Here is a 25,959-nt window from a genome sequence, read left to right as displayed (position 1 = left end):
AAGGTAATCTCATTACAGTTACAGGATTGGAAAAAAAAACCCTCCAGAAATATGTAACAAATCATGTCTCGTTCCAGGTGCTTACCATGATGACTGACACCCCGGCTGTGGTGGTGCTGTGCTTTGGCGCGGTGTTAAAGTGCGTCTTCAGTTTACCTGTCACCTCCATCTTCATGTTATTCTCCATGATTGCATCATCCTTGGCACACACAAACACACAATACTGAAATCCACACAGAAACAAATAACCATAGTCTCGGGCTGTGTTAATACAGATAGTGTTAGAGTACCGTGACCCATGGATGTGAGAGAACATCTTGTGCTGTGTATCGAGCCTCAGCGTTGACCTGCAGCATCTTTCCAATCAGCTCCTGCAACATTTCACAACACTAGATTAGTTCAGCATTAAAGATAAATTTCCTTTAGACTTAAAGTCTTTTTGGGGGGGTTGGCCACCAGGCGGCAGTGTAACAAGAAATAAGTGCCAAATTGATATGTGACCGATGAAGACATTCTAGCAAACCCGTGGGCAGTGTTGCCAACTTAGCAACTTTATTGCTATGTTTAGCGAGTTTTCAGAAGCCCTTAGTGACTTTCTTTTCTAAAAAAGCGTCTAGCGACAAATCTGGCGACTGTTTCTGGTGTTATTGGAAAATTATTTATGACGACTTTTTGACGTGAAAGCGCATATCGCTCTTCTCGACAAACAGCGGGTACCGTGGGCACCTCGCCCTGCCAAAGCGCTCACGGGCAGAGGATAGTCCTCCCCCAGCTGCTATCAGGGCAGGAGATGTTCACACCTATGCATCCAAACTGCAAATAAAACGCGCATGACTGTAGCAGTCAGTTCTTCTTTTACTGTTATGTTGTTTTGAGGATCACAAGGTTTAAAACCACTTATAAACACACACACACAGTAACTCCACCAGAGTGCCAATTTCAGGTCACTTTTGCCGGTCCAAGCCCGGACAGAAGAGTAGTGTTGGAATTGTGACATTAAAAAAACAATAATTACTAAAAGAAATTTAATTTGTAGTTCTAAATAAATTCTAAATGCATTTAGGACGTTTTTACTCACTTTATGCCTCTTCCACAATGTTATTTTTCTCGCCTACAACATAGGTTACAATTACATTAGCATGACCGATCATGCAAATTAGGCGATGGCGTCATTTAGCGACTTCTAGCGACTTTTAGGACAGCCAATAGTGATTTTCCTTACTACCCGCAGGCCAAAATCATCCATGTATAGTTGCATTTCAGTCCATCTGATAAATACCAATACACAGAATCAGGTGGGTGTATGCTTGAACTAATCAAGTGGACTTTGAGTTAAATTGAAAATTAAAGTGTGGAACAAGTATAAACTACAGCTCCTTGATGCTAGCTCAAAAAGTGAACCGATCTCCTTAAACTCCTATGTCAAAATACGCAACTTTACAGCAAACAGAAACATGATCTACATGTTGCAAAGAGCAGTTTTGGTCACTCTAGTTACCCCTTCATAGTAACTGTGCTTGATATTACTCACTGATTTAAACACTTTTAAATCTTAAAATTAAGTGTTAGTAAGGGTTGGCAGCTGCCCCTAGATGACTGCTAGTTAGCTTCTTGCTAGTAGCCTTTTGAGTATTTTTCTGTCATTATTTGACAACTAATATTGCTTAGAGTGCTGGTAATTGTACTAAAATACTGTGCAAGAAGTAAATTACAGGATTTTATGTACTATTAGCATATATTTGTACCGGTCTCATGCATTTATACAATTTATGGATACACCATGCTAACCAAGCATGGTGATAACTGATAGCTTTATGCTATTTGTTTCTGGAGCAGTTTATCTGTTTTACCTGCTTTATTGGGAGGAAAAAATAAATAAATAAATATTATCTCAACAAAAAACTGGAAATGTATATTCCTGGCAAAGCTGGTTTCTGGATTGCAATAAACTATAAACATGTTCCTAAAAGAACCACTTTTTAAAATATAAATAATGACCATTTGTGCACATGTGCACTCACAAAGTGGCGTATGCATATATTGTTTCCAGAGAAATCGTGCTCTCTTAGATCTACAGCTTCATTACACCACGCTGCCTCATGGTGTGGCATCAATAACTGTACTCATGTCTACAGCGACAAAGCCACTGTAACACAAGTGTGTTTAATTAGCAGTTAGGTCTTGCACGCTGAGTGCCGGCTGCCACCTTAATACTTGACATTAACTTAGACAATTGAGGGGGTTTCTGCGTCCTTCAGCAGAAAGCAGCTATTATAGGAGTCTCTACTCTTGTATACTTGAACTAAAATAGCTGGAGGCTTGTTTCAGGCTTTTTGCAGCCAATGCAGAGAGAAGGGTAAGGATTAAACAACAGAGTGGGTAGCGTAACCCTCCAGAGTAATGTCATCTAATGAATATATATGGATGGTGTAAATCAGTGGTCCTGACCTTAGCCAAGTCAGTGATGTTGTCCCAGTAAGGGCTGGGAAAGTCCAGTTGCCCTCGAAGGATTTGGTCAAATAAGTCCTCTTGCTGGTTATTCTCACTATATTGAAGGAGAAACACACACTCAGAAAAACAACTCAGAATTTATAATGCATTACTCAGCAAACGTGACATACATCTAAACTGTGAAAAAACTGAACCATCTGTATTGTACTTTGCATAATAAAATCCTTTCATTTTGAGTTTCAATTTGTGGCTACTGCCATAAACATGAAGTGCTAGAAATGACATATGGGTCACATTAATGTAAATCAAATGACACAATCCTTAGCACAGTGACTAATATCAGCGACAGCGTACAGATGTAGCAAACTGACAGTGATGAAAGTCAAACTGACAACGTGGCTGGATTTCTGCTGACAATTTAGAAAAGATTGAATTTTTTGCTCAAAGTCATAGACTGTATATTAATGATTGGCATAGCCTTCAGGACTGCAAAGTTAAGCCGCACTCGTTTTAATGGTCAGCAGGGGGTGGAAAAATAAGAAGATAGAAAAATCTGACTTCTGGCCTGGTTATGACCTATTTAATTTATAGACTCAATCTATATCTCCACTTTCTATTTTAATACTGGACTATCTCAGTTTAATAAGCTGGGGTGTCATATAAAAAGTAAATACAAAGTAAAGCATATTTTAGGGCATGGCTAGCTTGTCATTGATATATTGACACCAAATGAACTTGAACAGCATCCTCGCTCATTAAATCGAGGCAAAAAAGTATGGTAGCAATATATGGCATCACCTGTTATCCACCTGTGATATAGTATCTACGTTTAAAACTGAAACCCTCTGCATGTTTGTTTACTGAACTATGTGAACCGAGTACCTTCTGAAAGGAGGGAATCCACACAGGAGGATGTAGGTGATGACACCTGCGGCCCAGATATCCACCTTCAGGCCATAACTGTGAAATGAGGGTAAGAACAGAGCCAGAAACAGACTAAATCGTTTAAGCAAACTCTTTCTGGACATAAAAATACAGAAAAAACATTTTGACATTTGACAAATAAAAGTTTCTAATCTGCTGTAACAATACAACAGTACATATTACCACATAAACGTGCCTGCTGCCACGTACTGTATGCGTAGTTTGTCTTGCTGTATTGTACACTGGTTTAGCACAATACTAAAGCATATTGCGTCAAAGCGTCCAGCTTACCCTGACTCAGCGATGATTTCTGGAGCCACATATGTAGGAGTGCCACATACAGTATACAAGGGGCCCTCGACTACTGTAGCTAGGCCAAAGTCTCCAAGTTTCAGTGACTTGGTGCCATCTGGGTACTCAAAAACCTAGAATGAAATACTAATTTAAAGCCCACGGAGGATCTGGATTTGTTGTAAGACCCACCCCAAAATACAGCATGTTTGTAAATGCATACCAGTAGATTCTCTGGTTTAATGTCTCTGTGGACGATGTTCAAGCTGTGTAGGTACTTCAGCGCTCTGGCGAGGTTGTACACCATGACACTGGCGTCTCTCTCTGTGTATTTGGCCGAGGAGGTGATGGCGTCAAATAAATCGCCTCCCTGCGAAAATATGACAACTGTGTTTTACACAGCAAAACGAGAAATGACCCCTCTCCCCTCAGCCACCCACTCCTCCCTCAGCCTCTACTGCACCTTCACCAGCTCCATAACCAGGTATAGTTCAGAGGGAGTGTCCACCTCCTCGATCAACATGATGATGTTGGGATGTTTCACCTTCCGGAGCACAGCGACTTCATTTTCTATGAGGTGCTCCTAGGAAACACACACACACTCACTCAGAGTTGGCTAGCGTCCCGGTGTCTACGCTCAGTTGTTGCGCTAATAATAAAAGATCTGAGTTGTGCGTTCCTGGTGTGTCATTGTGTAAGTGTGTGAAAGTATGAGGGTGATGCGAACGAGGGTGTGAATAAACAATATCACTTAATCGAGCTTTGAGCATCAGAGGCACACAGGTGTGACCGTGCTGTGCACCAACATATGATCCCTGCTTACGTCTGACTGAAAGTGACACATGCAAAGGGAGGAATAAAAGGAGGAGGCAGAGAGGAACAGAAGTGAAACCTTTCCGCTGCACTTTGTCTTGTCGATAATCTTCAGGGCAAACTCTTTCCCCGTGGACCTGAACAGAAACAGTGCAATTAGGGGATAACACTGAACGCAGCAGTGAAGCTACAGCAGTGTCTGTAATTTAAATGGAGTGCTCGCCGGAGACGCTCGGTTATGGTTTTGCAGGAGTGCTGCGTCACATCGTTACAGGGGAGGAATTCTAGATGTAGCAAATAAACTTTGTTATGCAGAGTGTGAGCTGTGAAACCGTGCAGGTGCAGGCCGGCTTAACGACATCGGCCGAATAATTGCGCTTCCCTGGCTTTTGCTAATGAGATCACACCCAACATGAGTGTAGCCAATTGATTCCAAAAAGGTAGCTGTGCAAATGTTTATTCAATGACATATACACTGTATTTTGGTAAGAAACTAAGAATCTAAACTGTTTGTTTACAGTGTGTTCCCATAAGTACTTTCTAGGAAGGTGCAAGACATCATCTTGCACACACACACACACACACACACACACACACTCAACAGGCCCCTCTTTGTCACCTCCACCTCCCTGTCTGCGTGTTGACTGAGATTAAAAAGGCTAATGAAGTGAAATCACTCCTGGGTTTAATCCATGAGATTCTGTCTGCACAAGGCCTGTCATCAGGACTCAAACGGCTTGACTGGGCAGTGACCATAATGTGACACATACTTCAATAAGCTGCACACGGGGAGGAGGGACACTGCTGTGCGTTCACTGCAGATTTCTGCCAACATTTCCAGTCTGATCGAACGGGTTTCACTTACCTCTCCACACAATCTTTGACCACAGCAAAGTTGCCATCTCCGATGACTTTGCCAATCTTGTATTTTTCACAGATGCTTGAGGCATGCGAGTGCTGGTTCCCATTAACTGCCGAGGAGAGACAAAGGTTATAAACAAGCAAGTCTTAAAGGTACACAAAACTACGCTGAAATCTAGCAGCACAGCCAGGCTTTCTTTGCCTCAGCTGGCTTGAAAAAAAGTCAAATCCAAGTCAAAGGTAACAGATATCATGCTGGTGGTTATCAGTTTTCTTTATTTAACACAGACTTTCTGTTTAAGGCTTTGTCTACTCACAGAAACAGAATTTTGGTGTCATCTAGGAAGATTAAAGGAAGATTGCTTTAGTGTGTTGCCGGGTTAAATTTTAATCATTCTAAATTACTGGCTTCAAATAGTCTATAAGCGTAACTGATTAATTTTCTAATCTAAACTCTAGTAGTTGCAACTCCAGCAGGTGTCACACTGAGTTAAGCAGCAGAGTCTCTGTAAAATTACTCTGATCATACCTTCTGGACTCAGCTGATTGGTTTGCTCCTGATGATTGTTCAACGAGCCATTTATATTTGGGGAAGAGTGGTGATGTGACGGAGGGATCTGTGCAACAACAAACAACAGCAGAGATAAGAGCTCGGCCTCATCAATACTCAAACTGGCAGCAAAATAACAAACAGTGTTGACAAACATAATGATCGTCGTTAAAACGCTGCTGATGTATTACTGGCTTGTTAGTGACTTTGATAAAATATCAAAGGATATTTGATATTTTATTTTATATATATAAAAAATATGTCTCCTTTTATTTTATATATTTTTTGATATAAAATAAAAGGAGACATATTCATTTTCATATTCTTCCAGATGTAGACGATTTCAGATGTCTGAGTTTGACCACTTAAATGAATCATTCATTTGTTAAGAGAGTCATTTCAGCAGCTTATGTCTACATTTCTGAAATGTCAGCAATAAATGCATGCCACCAGCACTAAAGATCAGAAAAAGTTCACTCCCCATCATGCACAGCAGTGCTTACATACCGCACTGAGCCATAATGTGCATTACCTTACAGTGAGGATCTATTTTTAGGTAGCCCACTGAAGCAAAGTTGAAGGTGGGACAGTGTCAAGGTCCCTTTTATAGGTAGATACATAAAAAAGCTTTTTACTTTGATAAATGACTTTAAGTGACTTAGTGGTGCCAAACTAATGTGGATGGATAACTCTGGGCTCACAGAGGAACTGCGCAAAGGTGGAGGAGGTTAGCCAGCTGGCTGGATCATTCAGAAATGACAGTCTGGGACTAACACAGATTTACAGGAGAATCCATCAATAAAGCAGATTATTATCTTAAAATCTAGTGGAGCTACGACATAGCCTGCGAGTCATACAACATGACTGACAGTCAGTGGCTTGAAAAATTCATTTGATGCTGATTTATTCTATTTCAGGGTATGTAGGTTGTGCATCCTTGCCTTATCCCTAGCTTTGCAATAACACCACTAGCAGCACTAACTTGGATTTAAAGTCTCAGAGGCAGAGCTACACTGAAATCAGTGTATTCAAGCTAATCCACTGGTTAATGGGTACCAGTGAGCCAGAAAAATGCAGGAAAGACGGCTATATGTTAGCAAATGCAGCTGGAATATAGAGATTTAAAACATTTTTAGGTAAAATGTAAATAAAAGCAGAATGCAATCATTTTAAAATCCCATAAACTGATATTGTATTCTCAATAGAATGAAGAAAGCAAAAAAACTAAGACTTTTTGCTATTTCATGGCATAAACATGTCTGGAAAAAAGTTCAATCAGAGGCGACAAAAGGCTGGAAGCAACATTTTGTAACTAATTAGGTTAACTGGCACAGGTACTGTAAGTCACATGACTGGTAATGAAAAAAAGCATCTGAGAAACTGTTCACCGTGCCATCTACAAACACAAGTTAAAGCTCTATCATGCAAAGGAAACACCATATCTGAATATGATTCAGAAACACTGCTGTTTTCTCTGAGCTAAAGTTTATGTAAAATGGACTGGGGCGACCTGGAAAACTGTTCTGGGGTCAGGTGAATCAAAATCTGAAGTTCATTTTGGAAAACATGAACACTTTGTCCTCTGGACTAAAGAAGACAGGGGCCAAACAGTTTTTTTTTTTTAATCAGTGCTCAATTCAAAAGTCTTCATTTGTTGCTTGAGGGCCTATGGAATTAACAGCTTGTTAAGTTAAGTTGTTATGTTTCCATCCTATGTCTTTTCCAGGGAAGGGCTTAAAATTTTCAGCAAGAAAATGTCATCTATTACAACAACATGGCTTCATAATAGAAGAGCCCAGGTTTGAACTGGCCTGTGCAGTCCAGACCTTTCGTGAATTCAAAATTAGTGCATCGTGAAATGAAAAAAATAAATAAAACAAAGACGACCGAGGACTGTCGAGCAGCTAGAATCCTGTAAGGAAACATTCCTCTCCTAACAGTCCAGCAGCTGGTCTCCTCAGATCACAGATGTTTACGCCTGCTGTTAGAAGAAGAGGGCTTATCCCAACTCTTTTTGAGATTTAAAGTGACCAAATTTTTCATTATTTTAATGGTAATATGGGTTTATGAGGTTTGTGTTTTAGCATTATTTACATTTTACAAGGCATCACCAACATTTTGAGTTAGTGCTGTAAAAATATATAAAATTATATACTGGATGTAAACATTTCTTTATCTTTAAAGCAGTTTTAACTTTGTGCTTATCTGCATCTTATCTAGACAGTTTTACTAAAGGCGCTTGTTTGGTCTCAACTAGGACGAAGTGAAGGAGTCAGTGTCAGCACAAATGTGTGAAATTCTGCAGCATTATGAACTAAACTTTAACAACGTCTGTCAGTGTCTCGAGTGACTGTCAGTATGAGCCCATGCATATATACACAGTACACTGTATAAAGAGAATCGCTGAGACTTTGTGGTTTCTGGTGCAGCAGCAAGCTGTGGGTGTCTTGTTACTGTATAAAATGCATTGGATACACAGTCTTACCTTAAAACTGGGGGTGGTTCGAGGGCTGGTAGGGGATGGAGTAGAGGACTTGGTGGACTTGTGGGTTGAAATACCATTTACTGTGCATAGAGAAGAAAAACAGGGCAAGAGTCAGTGGGATTATGAGTTCATCATTCAGAGCGTAGTAGTTTTAGTTTAGGAGTAATGCACAGCTTTGAGGAGAATCCATCAATAAGTCAGGCAGTGACTTATAAACATGTTTGCAGCAATATATACTTTTGAGATGTTTAAAACGGCCAGTGATACCAGTGCTAAAAGATAACCCGTGGTTATCCAATGCAAACTGTATCACACTAGCATACTATGCACTTGGTAGTAAAGTGAATCGTCAAACAGCCCTCCCTGTGACTCACTCACAAATTCGCAAGTTCTTTTTTAGCAGGTTGCAGATTCTCCCCATGAGGGGGAGGTGTGTGGTCATTTTGAGACTCCTCTACACTTTTAGTACCTGCAAAAATACCATTATTCTTTCACTCTAACCTCTACATTCGAACAAATCAAACAAAAATAAGTGAAAGCACTCTCACTACAGGTAACGAGGCTGAATGATTGCAGAATTGTAGATTGCAGTCTAGGCTGATGCCCCTATTACTGTTCACTTTGGTTTATGTAGACACAATACATTTAAAAAAAATGTATTGATTGATCATAAAAGTGAGTTTTTTGTAAATTTGCCTGAAAATTATCATTAGATTTCACACGTTTGCATATACTTTATCACTCTTTAAAACAAGAGCACACAGCAGGGACGAAATCCTCTATTGTTTGAGTGATTCATTCTCTCAAGAACAGTCTATTTCTGCTTCGCTCTCTATCGGCTGCTGGCACAAATACAGAGCCATAATGCGTCAAACTTTAACTCACAGTCATTCATCTGCATAAACCCAGCCGAGCTGAGGAAAATCATTTCACACTGCCTACAGGCTGCGTCTTTGCACTCACATTTCAGAGTTTAACTTTTTAATTTCATTAGAAACTCAAAGTGTTTCTTCCTAAAGGTACTTCAAAATCAATGCCTCAGAAGGCAGTTTACACAACATGACATTAGCCTGTAGATTACAAGCTATTTTCTCAGCATCTCATCTGCTATGGATCAAGAGGCATGTGATGTACAATGAGCAGCTATTCAGTTAGATTATAATTGAATTATCATAGAAGAGAACTGTTTCCTTTCAGAAGCATTCTTCAGTTGCTTATTTCTAGCAGTCAAGCGATGAAAAATAATGCCCAACAGGTCCTGTTTCTGTGCTAATGTGCTACTCATGTTTAGCTTTCTGTGCAGACACGGTATTATCAGTTCATGGCTTTAAATTAAATCACTCTGCAGCAGCTGGCTCTCTAACAGGTAGTTGGGTAGAGTTCAATGCATCTCATTGGCCTCAGAAGAGCGAGGGAGAGAAAGAGGGTCAAAATACAGAAATGTGTCTTGTTTAAATACACTGATCTGAGATCTGAGGAGCTACAGAGGAAACAGCTAACAGTGCTAAAAATGGAAAGAAACACAAACCAGTGTTCCTATTTTTGGCCCTGATTTTCATTTAACACAAGAGGACCAATTAGTGGAAGATTGAATGTTAAGAAAACTGCTTTATTTCATAGACTAGGTTTTAACAAGCTAAAGTGGCTAATAGTAGCTAAAACAGTCAAGTCTGTTATGTTTAGAAAATTTTCGTGTTTTCTCCCTAGTTTGAATTCTCAGTTTGATTTTTTCCCAGCATAACTGCAGTCTTTGTATTTGGTAGTAAATGTGTTGTCATATTAGATTTGGCTCCCCATTCATATGCTATGGTTAAGCTGCTAATGATTAGTTTATCATTAACCATCATTCACAGGTAAAATTAAAACATATATGAATGTCAAGTATGGGGTGATGCTAAGACTAGACAATTTTAAGAATAGAGTAAAGGCGAAGCTTCAGTAATTAGTATTTATTTAGATTATGTAATTCAGAATTATACAGGGTGCCACGCCTGTCAGCTAAGAACAGGAAAGTGAAGCTACAATTCACTCTGGATCACCAAAATTGAACAATGAAAGGTTGGATAAATGTTGCCTGGTCTGATGAATCTTGATTTCCGCTGTAACATTTGGATGCAGTGATGGATCCCGACCTATATAAATAGATCACGGTTGTGGTGGTGTGTAATAGTGTGGGGGATATTTTCTTGGCACACTGTGGGTCCCTTAGAACCAACTGAGCATTGTTTAAATGCCACAGCATACCTGAGTATTGTTGCTGATCATGTCCACCCCTTTATCACCACAATGTACTCCTCTTTCGAAGGGTATACTGATTCTAGCAGGATAACGCACCATGTCTCAACGCTCAGATCATCTCAATCTGTTTTCCTGAACGCGACAATGAAGTCACTGTAGTCACATGGCCTCCGCAGCCTTAATTCAATACAGCATCTTTGGAATGTGGTGGAATGAGAGATTGGCATCATGTAGGTACAGCCAACAAATCTGTAGCAACCATGTGATGCTATCATGTCAATCTGGAGCAAAATCTCTGAGGAATGTTTCCAGCAACTTATTGAAACTATGCCACAAAGAATTAAGGCAGCTCTGAAGTCAAAAGAGGGTCCAATAGAGTAGTAGCAAAGTGTAACTAATGATGTAACTAACCCCAGAGCTACAGGTCGGCTGAACACAGCTTGTCCACAAAGAAAACAAACCTACCTGAGGTCTCAGTAAAAATCTGCAGATTGTTGTATTTTGGTGTTTTTTAATCCATTAATTTTTAGGTAATTGATATACTTCCTACAGTACCACAGCAGATCTTGGGGTTTATTCACCTGCCAAAAAAACACTTTAGTCCTTAGTTACAGTCAAATAAGGAAGGGGGGGGGGGGGGGTTGTTTTGTTTTTTCAAAATCAAACCAAAGAAGACTTGATGCTAACAGAGTAATAAAACATGAAGCAGTTGTGAGCAGCAACACTGAGGATAATCCTGGATCATTTATGGGGGATTCAAGCTTAGCTTTTCTCTAATAAATTTCAACTCAACAGGGAGATTCTATATCAGGTGTTTTACTCTTTGACATTTCACTTTTGCTCCAAATGGTTATCAAAATGGTTTAAAAGTTAAATATTATTGTACAAATATGAAGATTACCCCTGAAAACGTTGGGACAGCAGATTTGGAGTCACTGCTAATTATATAAAATGTCAAACTAACAAAAAACATTTTATAACCATAGACGTGAGCACAACAGATTTCACAGCACAACATGTTAAGCCTCACCTGGGGACTTGACTGGGGACTGCATGGTGGAGAAGTGGGCAGGTCGCCTTCCTACATAACAGAAAAAAATGCAGAGCATTCAGCTTAATGTAACATCTCTCAACACAGCACACAAACTGCTCAGAAACTATGGACAGTTTACATTTAAGCTGCTAAATAATCATTGCCTAACCTGTTACAGTCTTATGTTGGCTTTAGTCGAATGGGATTTTTTTTTTCTTCTTTTCTTACACGTGTGAAATATTTTCATACATACTATATGCTGCAATAACTTGCAAGAACTGACTTTGCCTGGATAGCAGACGTATGAGGTGGGAAACACCACACATTTTTATAGACTATTATTTTTAAAATGATTGTGCAACACGTGCCTCCTACCTGCACCGGGGGACTTGCTGCGCCGTGAAACTCCAGGGCTTTTAGCCGTCCGGTGTGGAGTAGCAGAGCGGCTGTATGACGACTTTAGCACTCTGCATTCTGGGAAAACAATGCAGTTAAAGTCACCACAGCATTCATACCACTAATGATACTCCCTGGAGTCTATGAAGCAGGACAGAACTTGTTTGTTCATGAAAAACTGCACAGGTTTACAGATTGGTACATATCAGTACCTGCTCCACACCAGCCTTTCATAACTGACTGCAGTAATAGATAATCATTTTGTACACTCTATTTCTATTGCAGTCCAACACATACATTCAAATCATCCAGAGTGCAGTGTGACCCATAACGTATATCAGCAGATACAGAACCTGGATGCATAAAGCAGTTCTAGCTATGAAATAAAATATTAAACAAAATCTTTTTCCAGGACCAACAAATATAGTTTCCAAACTGATTTGTGCTTCATGACTTAAAAGCTAACCTGCTTACATCTGATTACCCACTTTCCTCTCCTCAGTCATAGGGTGTGTCCTGGACCTATCTTCTGTACTCTCAGCAGAGTGCAGTGTGCCTTTTTATGTATCTTCAAAGACCTAATTCTTACAAGTGGAGCACAGCAGTCTAAGTGGGACAAAAGCTCTGAACTATAACTGCATACAGGCAAACCACCATCAGTTAACGTGTAGTGTGTCAGGATATGCCTCCCTGTTGTTAAGCCAACCTGACCAAACAACTATCAAATATCAAACAGGATGTCAGTATTTTGGACTGCAACTAAATTAAACTTCCTCTTCTTCCCATGAGGTTGTTCAGTCTTGGCTGAAGTTATGTGCAGCTATGACAGTGAATGCATGAGCTGATTATACAGGTCATATCCTGCAAGTGTCCTCTAAAGCTTTCTGCATAATAAAATACAGAAGTATGCAAGACACGCATAACTTATGTACAACACATACAGTACAGAACATTAAAGTGGAATTTTTACAAACACATGGACTTGACATGCCATTCAAAAGTTAAAATAAAATAAAAAACAAGAATGCAACCTTCTTCCCTTTTTGACAAAAAGGATGTGTGTTTAAAATATGCAATACCATTTTCAATTTATTATATAGCTACAAACCCAGTTTGACAAAAGCTGGGATGCTGTATAACATGCAAATTTTAAAAAAACAGAACGTGATGATTTGTAAATCTCTGAACTCCATATTTTATTCACAACAGAACATAGAAAGCGTACCAAATATTTAAACTAAGACATTTTACATTTTCATGAAAAAATGCTCCGGATGCTGGAGAAGTAAAAAGTGAAAGAGCAGTCAAAGCTCATTTAAAATGAATAAACTTTTCAGCAGTTCAATGAATTGAAATGTGAAATTCTTTTTGAAAACATGGATGTTGCATCCTCTGGCTTAAACACGAACGAAATCATCGGGCTTGTTATCAGGACTAAGCCTGACTACTGGCCTATGGAATTAGTATCTTGAACATGTTAAAAGTCATATACAGTTTTTAGATGAACAAACACTCCCATCCAGATGATGTCTTTTTCAGGGACCTTGCATATTTAAGCAAGATAATTCTAAAACGAATGCTAATTTATTACAACAGCATAGCTTCATAGTAGAAGAGTCCGGGTGCTGAATCAGCCTCCTGCAGTCCAGATCTTTCCCCAGTTGAAAACATTTGACATTACATTTCTTAAAATGATACATTTTCTCATTTGATATGTTTCCCATGTTCAAAATTCCAGTCAATAAATCACATATGGCATTGCACAGGAAAACACACAGCATATCTTGATGTCAACTTTTCAAAAGGAAGGAGTGTTTCATGCAGCTGCAGGAGAACAAATAATGGGTTAAGAATGTCATGCTAATACAGAGACACACACAGAGACATATGTTTGGTTAGTGTTAGTCAGGCCTACCAGTTGTAAAGGCTGTGGAAGCCTTACCACTGTGATCCAGCACAAAGTCATCTTGGGCATAGCGAAACTTCTCTGGTCCGCATGCTATGAAGACATCATCATCTCCGAAGAAGTCCTGCAGGCAAGTAATCTGGAGACAAAACAGCAAATATTAAGGAGTGATGAAAAATGCGGATATCACATTTTTCAGATCTAAATCCTCATTGAAGTATTGATTTCCACACGTGAAATAATTAAACACACCATTTAATCTGCTTTAGCCTGTGCCACTGCAAACCACAATGCAACCCACATATTCACACTATGCCTGAGTATTAAATACCTTTTCTGTTCTGTATGGGTCTTGCTGCCACTTTCCAGATATACACAACTACAGGCCAATTATAAATAGCAGATGGAAATAACAGCGCTCTTTTGAATGCAGTGACGCTGACTGAACAATGTTTGTGTCTTGCATCAACTGAACTCATCCAAATCTAGAAGAAGTTAAGAACTGTTATGAGTAATGATTTATTACATTTATTACAGTAAAAGATACAAGATGCCTTTTAAGACAAGCTGGATTTCACAATTCATCCTGCCAAATGTGCCATTTCCAGAAACTTCATTAGCTCTAAGTTTAGTAGTAATTGTATTTAGTAGTAAACCAGAACAGGTTTTAGCTACATGTTTAACTGCAGTGCTTTTATATGTAGCCACTGTGCAATCAGCTAAATAAAACAGGCCAATTAAAATTAGTCTGCATGATGCTTACAGTATGGTAAATTTGTGACTGCGCAACTGCTGTGTCACAAATACACTGAGCGTGACAGCACGACAAGGTCAGAACCTCTCCTGACACCCAGAATACTGCAGAGTTAATGCAGAGTCTTGAGAGGGAAGCAGTACAGTTCGAGGTTGTGCCGCAGGGTAATTTCTCTTCCTTCTTCTATTCTGTCTCACACCGTGGTCGTCATTTTCTCTGCAGCTCAGAGCACTTTTTGTTTTACACCCACCACCACCCACCCCTGGAGACGGAAACAGAAGCTACTTTTAAGCTACACTGAGTCGTGCCCATACACACACACACAATCCCTCTCTAGCTGTAGGTGGACAAGTAGGAAGATAAAGGAGCAAAATATCCGTTCATTATCCCTCCCACCACTGCATGCATGTGTGCCCACTCGCTGGCAGTCATATGAGTTGTGTCCACACACACACAGACACACACTTTTGCAAATAAGAGGTGGGGTACTGCATGGCTAAAGACTGTGGGCAGATGGATCCTCTAGAGGAGATTAGGGGTTGACACAGCGGGGAAAGTGTATTTGTGTGTGTGATGGCCGACAGAGGAACAGGTGGTGCAGAAAAACAGAATGGCCACTGAAGAGGGTTAAAAAATAAAAAAATAAATAAAACAGAGATGGAAGCTGACATAAAATAAGTTAGAAGTGGAGGAGGAGTAAAAACTTACAATGATGAAAAGTGTAGTGTTTGACATAAATTCATAAACTCAGTTACTCGTGTATTAGCAATAAGTGAGACGCACAACGTGTCTGCAATCAGACAGTCTGAGTTCAGAATGAAAAATTCAGTATCCGTGACTTTCTTATAGTGAATGCAATTTCTTTTCAACTTTTATGACAACTAACGACCTCTTTTACTGGCAAAACTGAGGAGCATTGCTGCTGTGGGGAAAATGTCTGCAGAATTCGTGTCCATGCTTAACTGTGGCAGATTACTGAAGATTTGACATAGCTGAAGTGAATGTCATTCTTTAGACAGGCTCTCACTCAGGAATTTGGCAGCTGATCCTCACACTGTACAGTGTAAGCACAGGTGGTAGCACCCGCCCCAGGGAGTGTCCGATGAGTGTCAAAAATGGACTGTGGTGGACTACGAACTCTCACGCTCCTGCTGCATGAGGATATTGGGTAACGTTTCCACTTGACCTCTGACCTTGATCCTCATGGCCTGCTGTTTCCTTCGGTGTGAAGACATTATGAGTGATGACACTTTGCTGCATTTTCGCTGTGTCATTTGTTTAAGGACAACGTGAGACAGCAAAGCACAGACTGCTGAGGTGAGCAGCGAGCACCGTCCTCTGGCAGGGGAGCCACAAACTGGGATGACATCAGCAGCGAGAGGGCTTTAGTGACAGCTTATAACAACAGTTTGTCATTTTGTGAAACGCTGTTGTGGAGACTCAGTTTATGTGAATTTTCTCACCATACTCAAACCTGTTGCACAGTCCAGTAAACTCTTTAATCACAGGCTATTCAGCTTAAAATGATCTTGCCAAAATTGTTCTACCTCACTAATTCATGTGTTATATCATAAGCAAACAAGATACACATGTCAGTGCCCTTGGAAGCTTGTGATATTATTTAAATATTGTCTTAGAGTTTAACTTTTAAACTGAGTAATGAGAGTGGCTGGAGTGATATTTATTAATATAAACATCTTGCATCAAGCTAATATAATAAAAAACAAGGCTAGCTTTTGTATTATGTTATAATAAAATTGTAATTTTCATTTACTATGTAGTACAGCTGTGTGACTGCAGCACTTCGGATGTAAAATAGCTGCCTCGCTCTGTGTTGGCAGCTCACTGAGACTGGCCAATTAAAATCAGCGGTTCTACTTGGTGGACTGGAGCTAACAATCTCCTGGCTGCTGCTTCAAACACACGAGGTACAGATAAATGTTCTCATTTAAATGTCATGCATGCAAATAATAAGCACATTTCACAATATAAAACTACAGCCTCACATTACATGATGCCTCTTTTTCACTTGTGCAAAGAGAGTAGATGATAAATTACATCACAATAACCTAAAAATTTCAATCTAAAATTGAAATCTGTGCCTTAATGCCCCAAGACCTACTTGTCCCATGTGCCCTCTGAGGCAGTGGGCTTATTTATGAAGAAGGCAGACTGGAATATTATACATCACTGTTGAAAAGGCTCGTGGCTGCACACTCATTTGCTTTCACCCCTACGCACACCTCTCTCTGCAAGGCTAGCACTGCTGGGGCCTATGATAAAGTACTTTTCAGCTGCTCTGTGACGCCCGGGGGGAATGCAAGGGAATTCAGACAAATTGTGGCTGTATGGATACATTTTAAACAGGCATAAAAAAAAAAAAAGAAGAGGTCAAGTGGTTAAGAACTTAAGTTAAAGAGCAAAGTCTATGAACAGAGGTTGTGTTCTGTGTTTGTATTGATTTTCTTTTTTAAATTGAAAGCAGTTTAGAAATTTATTATTTATTTGCAATTTATTAAAAAGTGACTGACTTTATATTAAATAAAAGACCATGAAAAGTCAATTGAAGAACAGTTTATTTAATATTTTGGATTTTCTTTTTTCAAGACAGCAGTGAACAAGTGCATCGTTATATGATGTGAGTCAGAAACTACACAACGCCAACATATAATATCACTTAGTGTACTATAAATCAGACCATAATTTATAAAATGAAGCCATATTAGAGCAGATTAGGAATGTTTACTAACTGAAAACTACGTTAATTTTCCTCACAGACTTCAAAATAACTTCTTTTTTTTCAACCAGTTTAAGTTTAAGGCAGTCCTGCATTGACTTTACTTTCACACCATCATCTTTCTTCAGCACAGTGATTGAAATACAGGCTTTTTGATTTATATCAAGGTTTTACAAAAGTATTTCATACACTTCTAGGACTTACAGGTATTTTTTATACATTGCCTCCCATTACCAGCGGTTCATAAGTAACTGGACAATTCACTGAAAAACTGTTCCCTTGTAATGTGCCATGATTAACTAAGCAGATGAAAGACCTGAAGTTGACTCGAAGTGCTGAACGTCAATCTGGTGGTTTTTTACTGGAACTCTCACTATGAGGTCCAAAGAGACGTCACTGCAAGTAAAGGAGGCCATCATTAGGCTGAAAAACCAAAATAAACCAATCAGAGAGATAGCAAAAACTTTAGGAAGTGGTCAGATCTACAATCTAAAACATGCTTAAAAAGAAGCCATGCGCTGGCAAATTCAGAGACCTGGAAGATCCCAGAAGATGACTAAAGTGGATGATTGCAGAATTATTTCCTTGGTTAACAAAAATTCCTTCACAAAGTTTACCTAAGTCAATGCTCTTGAGGGGATATCACTTTCAAAGCCTACAATCAAGAAACGGCTTCATGAATGAAAATAACGAGGGTTTACTGCAAGGTTGTTAAGGCCAGATTAGCATTCGTCCAAAAACATTTAAAAAGCCCAGCACAGTTCTGAGAAAAACAATCTTTGTACAGGTGAAACCAAGATTAACCTTTACCAGCATGATGGGAAGGAAAAGTATGGACAGGGAGAGAAACAGCTCATGACCTGAAACATACCACATCATCTGTGAAAAATGGCAGAGGCAATGTTACGGCACGTATAACTGCCAGTGGAACCAGGGCACTAGATTTAGATAGAAGTACCAGGATGAACTGTGACGTGCACAGGGCCATACTCTCTGCTCAGATTCAGCCAAATGCTGCAAAACTGATCTGACAGTGCAAATGGGTGATAACCCAAAGCATACTGCAAAAGCAACCTAGGAGCTTCTTAAGGTAAAGAAATGTGATATTCTTCAATGGTAAAGCCATTCACCTGATCTCAACCCAACATAGCATGCATGAAGACAAAACTGAACACACAAAGACTCACAAAGACACAAGAACTGAAGGTGGCGGCAGTAAACGCCTAGAAGAGCATCTCAAAGCAGGAAACAGTGTTTGGTCATGTCCAGATTTGGGGGAGTGGTCCGAGTGGTCCTAATTTCTGAACAGTTAATGCAATACATTTAATAAACTCCTTGAATTTAATTCAGTCTGCACACCAGTGACATATTGACTCATTATTTTTAAAGTCCTCTGTGGTGGTGTACAAATGTAAAATTACAGGACATCTCCACAGTTTAACAGAAGGGACCTCTAGAAGCAAAAGTAACACAAAACTGCTTAAACTAAAGTCAACCAGCAGCTTGCTTCAGTGATGCAGAGGCTGATATGAGGATGTGCGTATGCTGTAACATCACAGCGGGATGTCGTTACCAAAGCACACTTCTAAGAAGACCCAGGTGTTATAAATCATATGAAAGAACTGCACAGAGTGGCCTGAAGATGAGACAGAAAAGCAGGCAATTTACTGACAACAGTAAAAAAACAGTCATACTAATCCAATCAGCTGCTCCCTCCTCTGCCTGAGTCTCCTGCAGTGCCTGATGTCAGCATTACTTATCTGTTGAATTTTTTAAGTTTCTTATAAATGAAATTTCTCACTGAAATGTAAAAGTGCTAAATATTAAAGCTCAAATACATTTCATATCACATTATAAAGCAGGACTCACAAGCTGAGTATGTTTACACATGAGATTCTTTCCTCAAACACAAGGAAAACGTTGGAATCGAGAAATGGAGAGCATAAACGTCAGAGTACATTGACCATGTTTGCTTTTGCTCTTGTCAGCCACTGCCAGGATAAACAGCCAATGGCCGTCTACTGCCAGCACTGTCCTGTAGGGCCTGTCTTGGCCAATCAGTGAAGTGAACTGTTTGCAGGGTTCGGTATTGGCTGGGTGACATGACTTGAGGGTAAACCAAGTTTACCCTCCAAGATGGGACACTCCCCCTCCTCCCAAATGTCTGACCTTCTCTTACCCTCACCATCAGTCTGTGTCCTCCGTCCTGTCTGCTGTATTTTCTGCCCGGGTAAGCTCGGCAACAGCACAAATACGTGCCAAGGGCTTAACATGTGTGGATAATTCAAATACAATAACAAGCGAATGGTCTTGATTTTCAAGGCATTCAAAAGGGTTTTAAAGCAGGGAGGGAGAATTGTCTTCTCTTGTTTTTACAGAACAAAAAAAACAACTGAAACAGAAAATCAGCAATGAACAAAACACACAGGCAAAAAAAGCATAAAAAGGGAAAACGACTGCTATAATTACTCCGTCCGTATATGTAAACCTCATTTACCCACAGACCTTGCTTAAATTCTCACTTAGAGTGTTACTTACTTAAGAATTTGCTGATAAGTAGATGCCTATTAAGTTTGTCAGGGGGATGTCTGAGCTAAAGCCAGCCTGGTTATTAACACTGTTTGAACTCTTAGACAGAGGCAGCTCCCTGAGACAGTTTAATTCCTCTGGATTAGAGCAGTGAATCTCAGACACGTGTAACAGGCGGCACAAGCAGCGTGGAAATGAGCGATGAGAAATCTAAGCCCATCATTAACTCACGCCAAAAGTGATACAGCTGGGTGACAAGTGAAAGTTAAAAGAAAGAGATGAAAAAACTAACCAAACCAAAGTGAAGTATTAAGGAGTTGGGCCACTACATGCTGCCAGAACAGCTTTAATGCATTTAAATCACACAGAATGCATTTGTATTGATTTGCAATGATCATTCCTCAAAAAGAACAAGTAGATCAAAACACTGGCAGCAAAATTTTATCTATTCATCTGACCCTGTTAATATTTACATAGGCATGTACTAGTATAATAAATATACAGGCAGAAAGAAAGTGTGTGGGAGTTGTGCTTAATTGTTTTTATGAAGTCTTTTTCGCTCATTCAGGTGTGCAGAGATTTCACACTTAAAGACAAAAGCAGCACAGTACCCATTGAAGTCATTTGTAGAGCAGTTCAGAGAAACTCCAGCAGCCTGCAACATTTCGCCCTATCACACATTACACAGCTGTCTGGCTTACTGTCTTCCTCTCTTCCAAGAGATATTTGCACAAAGAGACTCACAATCACATAACTTCAGGCTGTCTAAATGTACCTTAGTGCTCCACTCTCTATATGCAAAAAGAGCTGTGCAAGTAAAATGGAAACATTGTACAAACATCCAAATACAAAGGTTCAAAGGACCCCTCCTGATTACCCTTCAGAATTGCCGAGGGGCTAAGAGATGCTGGTTGCCAGTTAACATATCCTGAGATTTAAATTAATAATAAATCAGTAAGAGTGCTACATTTAGACTGGTTTTAAAGACCGGCCCAAAATATTAACAAGTCCAAAAGCTCCAAGCGCTCTTAAGCCAGTAAAAGAAAAGACTTGAACATCAAGAACAAGCACAGACTTCAGTCGCCTGGTCGACTTGGACAACTGATCTGTCCTCAGACACTCAGCTAAAACTTGCTGTGACTCTCTTTGCGTGATTAAACTCGAGCAGACAAACAGTGTGAGCTGTGATTTGTGATGATGCCTAACCATATCATGATGTCAGCTCCTGCTGGGGGAGCGAACAGCTCGCTGCAAAGAATGGACGAGGGCCAGGCTTCACAAATAAAACAAAAACAAGCAGTTGAAATCGCACAACACACAATGGATGCACTCCCCCTCTATGGCCTCCACACGCTTTGCACAGCTGACAGCCTGCCCCCCACCCCCACCCAGCACCCCGGCTCTCTGTCGTCTGGCAGCCTTTTGTCTTCCCGCTTGTTCAGTCGGTCCTCGTGAAACATGGAACAGGTACTCGGGTGTCATAACTGCAGTGACCGTGTTACAAGTTGTCACGAAAGCTGGGAACAAAGATTGATTCCGAGTATCCAAACAGATGTTAAGTTATTGCCAAATCTTCGTGCTTGTCTATCAGTGCCAGCTTTGTTTACTCAAAGTCAAGTCAAATCTACTCGCAAACAGGAAAGCCGATACAATTATTGGCACATAAATCCCCAAATGAAAAACTGGAGCACATTTTAATGAAGCCTCGTCTTAGTGTAGTTTACACCAAAAATGCACGGCCACTAAAGGCACACACGGAGAAACTAAACACATTCAAACAGCTAAGACATCGTCAATTAGAAGACAACACAAGTGCAGCATAACAAAATGCACAGAAAAACCAGTGAAATGCTGTTTTATTAAGAGGCTGCCTGCTTTCAGTGTGCCAATAATCTACAGTCTGTACTCTGTGGGGGGGAAACTGCTTTAAATTCAACTTTGAAAAGCAAACTGAACAAGTATCCCTCTTCCACAATGAAAGGACAGCCCTGCAATCCACTAAACTGACAAAAAAAATCAGATTTACTAGCAATATAGTTTGAATAGTCTGATTTTCTAGTAAGGATTTGGCAAATAAAAGGATAATTCAAATAATAACACATTGTCGAGCCTAGCAGAGAGCACTCCTGGTTGGATGGTATCAGTGCACTGGCGTCAGATGGTGCTGTATGCTAATGACAGTACAGAACAATGGGTGGGCATGCAAATTTCATGGCTGTTGACCCAAATGACGGTGTTTAATCCAGACTGTGTGCTGACAACAGCTCAAGCCTGACAACCAGATGAAACCCTTGTGTGGCCTTGCCTCTAGCTAGTCAGAGATGGAGGCAGTCTTATTAATCTATCTCTAACCGCAGCAAGTTTCACCGTCTTGCCAGGAGAATGTGCAAACAACAAGATATCAGCACCTTCAATGTGACAACTGGGTGAGAAGAATTCGGACAGCTTAATGAATGCAAACCCTTTAACTGCTGGCACAAGATAGTGGTGCCGCACGGCAAGACCTGGGCTGCTGGGATAATGGGGACAGGAGGCCATCATTATTAAGACCATGTCATTGGAGATGATGCCAAAGTGCATCAGCGTCACAGTAACCACATATATGTACCAAAAACACAGCAGTGCATAAATGCACACTTTCTATATGTGGCACAAACAGAGCAACTATTTGGAAAGTTGTGAGCAATTTTCACAAAGGAAGAACTCTTAACTCAATATTGAGGACAAGACTGAGATTTTTATGCAGTGCGCTGCAGTCGAGGAACTATATTTCCTTTTATGTCCAAAACAGCTGGTTACCAGAAACCCGATCTTTGTTGTCAAAGCTCTGGAAAGATATAAAGGAGAAATGACCCTGAAAGGAAAAGTACATTTTCATTGCTGCTTTCAAGATATCAGTAGAATCTGCCTGTTGGGAAAAAGTAATCATCATAGTATTTGTCCCCTATTTACCGCCTCTTACTTTATTCATTTTATTTCCCCCAGTTTTTTTTTTTGCCTTTGCTTCCTAATGTACTGAACTGCATTTACTAATAATTGCTCCTGGGTGTAGAAATTAAGTTGCACTGGCATGAATTGAATGCACAGCTGCAGCAATAACGCTGGATTAGTTTACTTTTTTTAATTACAGTAATTTGTGTCTGCATAGCTCTGTTTTCCCCCCATACACTTTGCACCTTTGTACATTTATGAATTACAAAATAATAATTGTGCATCGTTCGTGTCTGTTTACTGACAAAAATACACAGATTTGTGTTTTGTTGACATAAACAGGGAAATATCCTTTCAAATGTTAAATACAGAAACAATGTTGGAATGAAGTTTTTCTGTATACTCCCTTTTCATAGGGCATCATTGGTTATTAAAAAAAAAAAAAAGAAAAAGTGCAGGAGGGATAAAAAAAACCCCAAAACTGTTGTGCATGATTTGTTTTAGTCTGCTGGGAGACGTCCCAGACTGTGAGCCTGCTGCTCTTGCACAGCATCACATCAAATTCTTTGTGCCCTGATAAACTGCAGCGGAGTTGAAGGCCTGCAAGTGACCTTCAGTTGTTGTCATGCACACTGCTGGAGCCCTAATGCACTTAACAGTTAAGGAAGCCAGTTTTTACCCATCAATTTATAGAATTTCTGCTTCGTGGTTGCTCTTATAGATTTTTAAAACTATAAGCCATCTTCTGCATTTTTAGATTATTATGGATGGATTCGGGATCCTCTGTATCCCATTAGTTAGTGCAAACATGTAAAGAAAATAAGACATTGCATTTGAGCCGACTGTCCAGTTACTAGTGCTCCCATTTCCTCTCCCGCTCCTCAGGTTACTGACTGACAGGGGCTTTAAAGATTTTAGAGAGACGAGCATTTGAGGAGTCTAAAGGTCAGGTTCTGTTTTCAGTCTCTCAATAGTGAGCAGACAAACCATTATCCTACAAACATCATTAAAAGAAGTATTAAAGGCAAATGCATTTTAGGATTTCTATCATTTTCCATGTGCACGGGCAGAGATTTTATATATATACATATATATCATTACAGAACACAGATTCCAGTTATCTTTCCACTGTTTGAAATCACATCATTGACTCCAGGTACAAAAAAAAAGTCCTTTTTGTTCGTTGACAAACCTGCTCATCGTCTATATCCCAGACAGACCTCACAGGTAATCAGGTTCAAATCTTTTAACTGTTAACCCAGAATCAGATCCAAGTGGTCTTTGTGGTCTGGAACAAGCTGCCTGCTGATCTGAGATCAACTGTGTGTCTATTGAAAAACAGACTCAGAACCTCTTTATTCACCCAGGCTTGCACTCATTAGGCACTGCTGATCTGATTTTGTCTTCTTTGTTAAGCACCGTGAGCCAACATGCAATGAAATGTGCTATATAAATAAAATTGCTATTGTTATTACTAGGGATGCACCGATACTGGTATCGGGGCCGATACTGTAAAATGTGCGTGTACTCATACTCGTAAAAGTTAACCGATACCATGAACAGATACTATCTTATTTCATAAATCAGAGGGTGGCTTGTCATTTTTGTTGTAGTTTTTTAGATTGGCCACTAGGGGGACATCCCCTAGAGACAGTGCCAATAGTTCAGTGATATTCTGTTAAATTACAATGTGGAGACTCTGCAATAATTTAACAGAAGTGCTTATTTTTCACTTGAAATTTTTTTGTGGTCATTTTTATTAAGATATAGAGATATATTTATTATCGGCAGAGAATAAAATAAAACCTGCCTTCCAATTCATTGCATGTGTGTGTGTGTGTGTGTGTGTGTGTGTGTGTGTGTGTGTGTGTGTGTGTGTGTGTGTGTGGTAGAAGTATCGGTTTTTGTACTCTGTATCGGCAAGTACTCAGATCCAAGTATCGGTATCGTATCAGTTTGAAAAATTTGGTATCGTTGCATCCCTAGTTATTACTGTTCATTAAAATTTCATACATATTGCATTTCAGTAAGACCAAGAGCACAACGGCTATTTCAGTGATATACACTCACTGATGAGTTTATTAGGTACACTTTGCTGGTACCATGTTAAGAAGCATCAGACCAATTCTGCAGGTTTATCAGCTGGACATCCATAATGTGAGTCTCCTGTTCAACCACAACCCAAATGTGCGCTATTGGATTGAGATCCGATGACTGCAAAGGCCATTTGAGTACAGTGACCTCACTGTCATGTTCAGTAAACCAGTTTGAGATGATTTGACCTTTGTGACATGGTGTGTTATCCCGCTGGAAGCAGCCATGTGGCCATAAAGGGATGGACATGGTCAGCAACAACACTCAGGTAGGCTGTGGTGTTTAAATAACACTCGGCTGGTATTAAGGGGCTCAAGGTTTTGGTTAACCTGTGTGAACTGTAGCCTCAATTTCCCTTTCTTAGCTGACAAGAATGGCACCTAGTGTGGTCTTCTGCTGCCGTCACCCATCTGCTTAGCCATTTAGAGATACAGCTTGAACATTATAGTTTGGATATAACAGAATGAATTTTGCGTGGTCAAGAAAATCTCAGAATATGTTGAACAAATTTAAGAACTAAGACCTTTTAAAAATAGATGGTCGTGACTTCACACTTCTCTATTTTAAAAAAATATAATCTGGCACCGAATCTGCCCTGAAACTTTGCAAATGACAGATAAAATGTAATCGATTGCTCACTCACAACAAAAAAAGATTTTTTTCCCCCTATGGAAAAATTGGATTTCTCACCTATTGATCACTAATGCTTTAATAGCTGTACCACACCCTGGCAGCCTTTCCTCACTTATCATGTGTCAGGGTCACAAAGGGTTGAAGGCTACATCGGGGAAAGGCAGGAAAACTCTGGACTGGACCTAGATTTTTAAAATCACAATAGCGCCGATAACATCAGACAGCATTCTGTGCTCCATTAACTATTCACAGTTTAGCATTTGAAGTGGGTATAACCAAGACAGCCAGCGGTTAACACCATCTCAGCATAATGAGCCCTTTTTCTTACCTTTC

The 25,959-nt window shown here is 39.9% G+C and overlaps 1 protein-coding gene across 2 annotated transcripts in view; it reads right to left on the bottom strand.

The window, feature by feature from the left end:
• Positions 1-25,959, bottom strand: part of dclk2a (doublecortin-like kinase 2a) — a 42,966-nt gene that overhangs the window by 5,593 nt on the left and 11,414 nt on the right. The window contains exons 3-16 of one of the 2 annotated variants that reach the window (XM_085161796.1): positions 13,958-14,087; positions 12,022-12,120; positions 11,644-11,694; positions 8,376-8,455; positions 5,870-5,957; positions 5,345-5,450; positions 4,559-4,616; positions 4,130-4,249; positions 3,890-4,036; positions 3,667-3,800; positions 3,334-3,411; positions 2,449-2,545; positions 291-371; positions 86-199 (exon numbers count right to left, since the gene is read on the bottom strand). In XM_085161796.1, coding sequence (XP_085017922.1) covers positions 86-199; positions 291-371; positions 2,449-2,545; positions 3,334-3,411; positions 3,667-3,800; positions 3,890-4,036; positions 4,130-4,249; positions 4,559-4,616; positions 5,345-5,450; positions 5,870-5,957; positions 8,376-8,455; positions 11,644-11,694; positions 12,022-12,120; positions 13,958-14,087 — 1,383 coding nt within the window. The remainder of the gene's footprint in view (positions 1-85; positions 200-290; positions 372-2,448; positions 2,546-3,333; positions 3,412-3,666; positions 3,801-3,889; positions 4,037-4,129; positions 4,250-4,558; positions 4,617-5,344; positions 5,451-5,869; positions 5,958-8,375; positions 8,456-11,643; positions 11,695-12,021; positions 12,121-13,957; positions 14,088-25,959) is intronic. The other variant, XM_085161797.1, reaches the window with a different exon arrangement.

This window comes from Neolamprologus multifasciatus, chromosome 6 (genome assembly GCF_963576455.1).
Source record: "Neolamprologus multifasciatus chromosome 6, fNeoMul1.2, whole genome shotgun sequence".
Taxonomy (NCBI): Eukaryota; Metazoa; Chordata; class Actinopteri; order Cichliformes; family Cichlidae; genus Neolamprologus; species Neolamprologus multifasciatus.
This window is presented reverse-complemented; position numbering and strand designations above follow the sequence as displayed.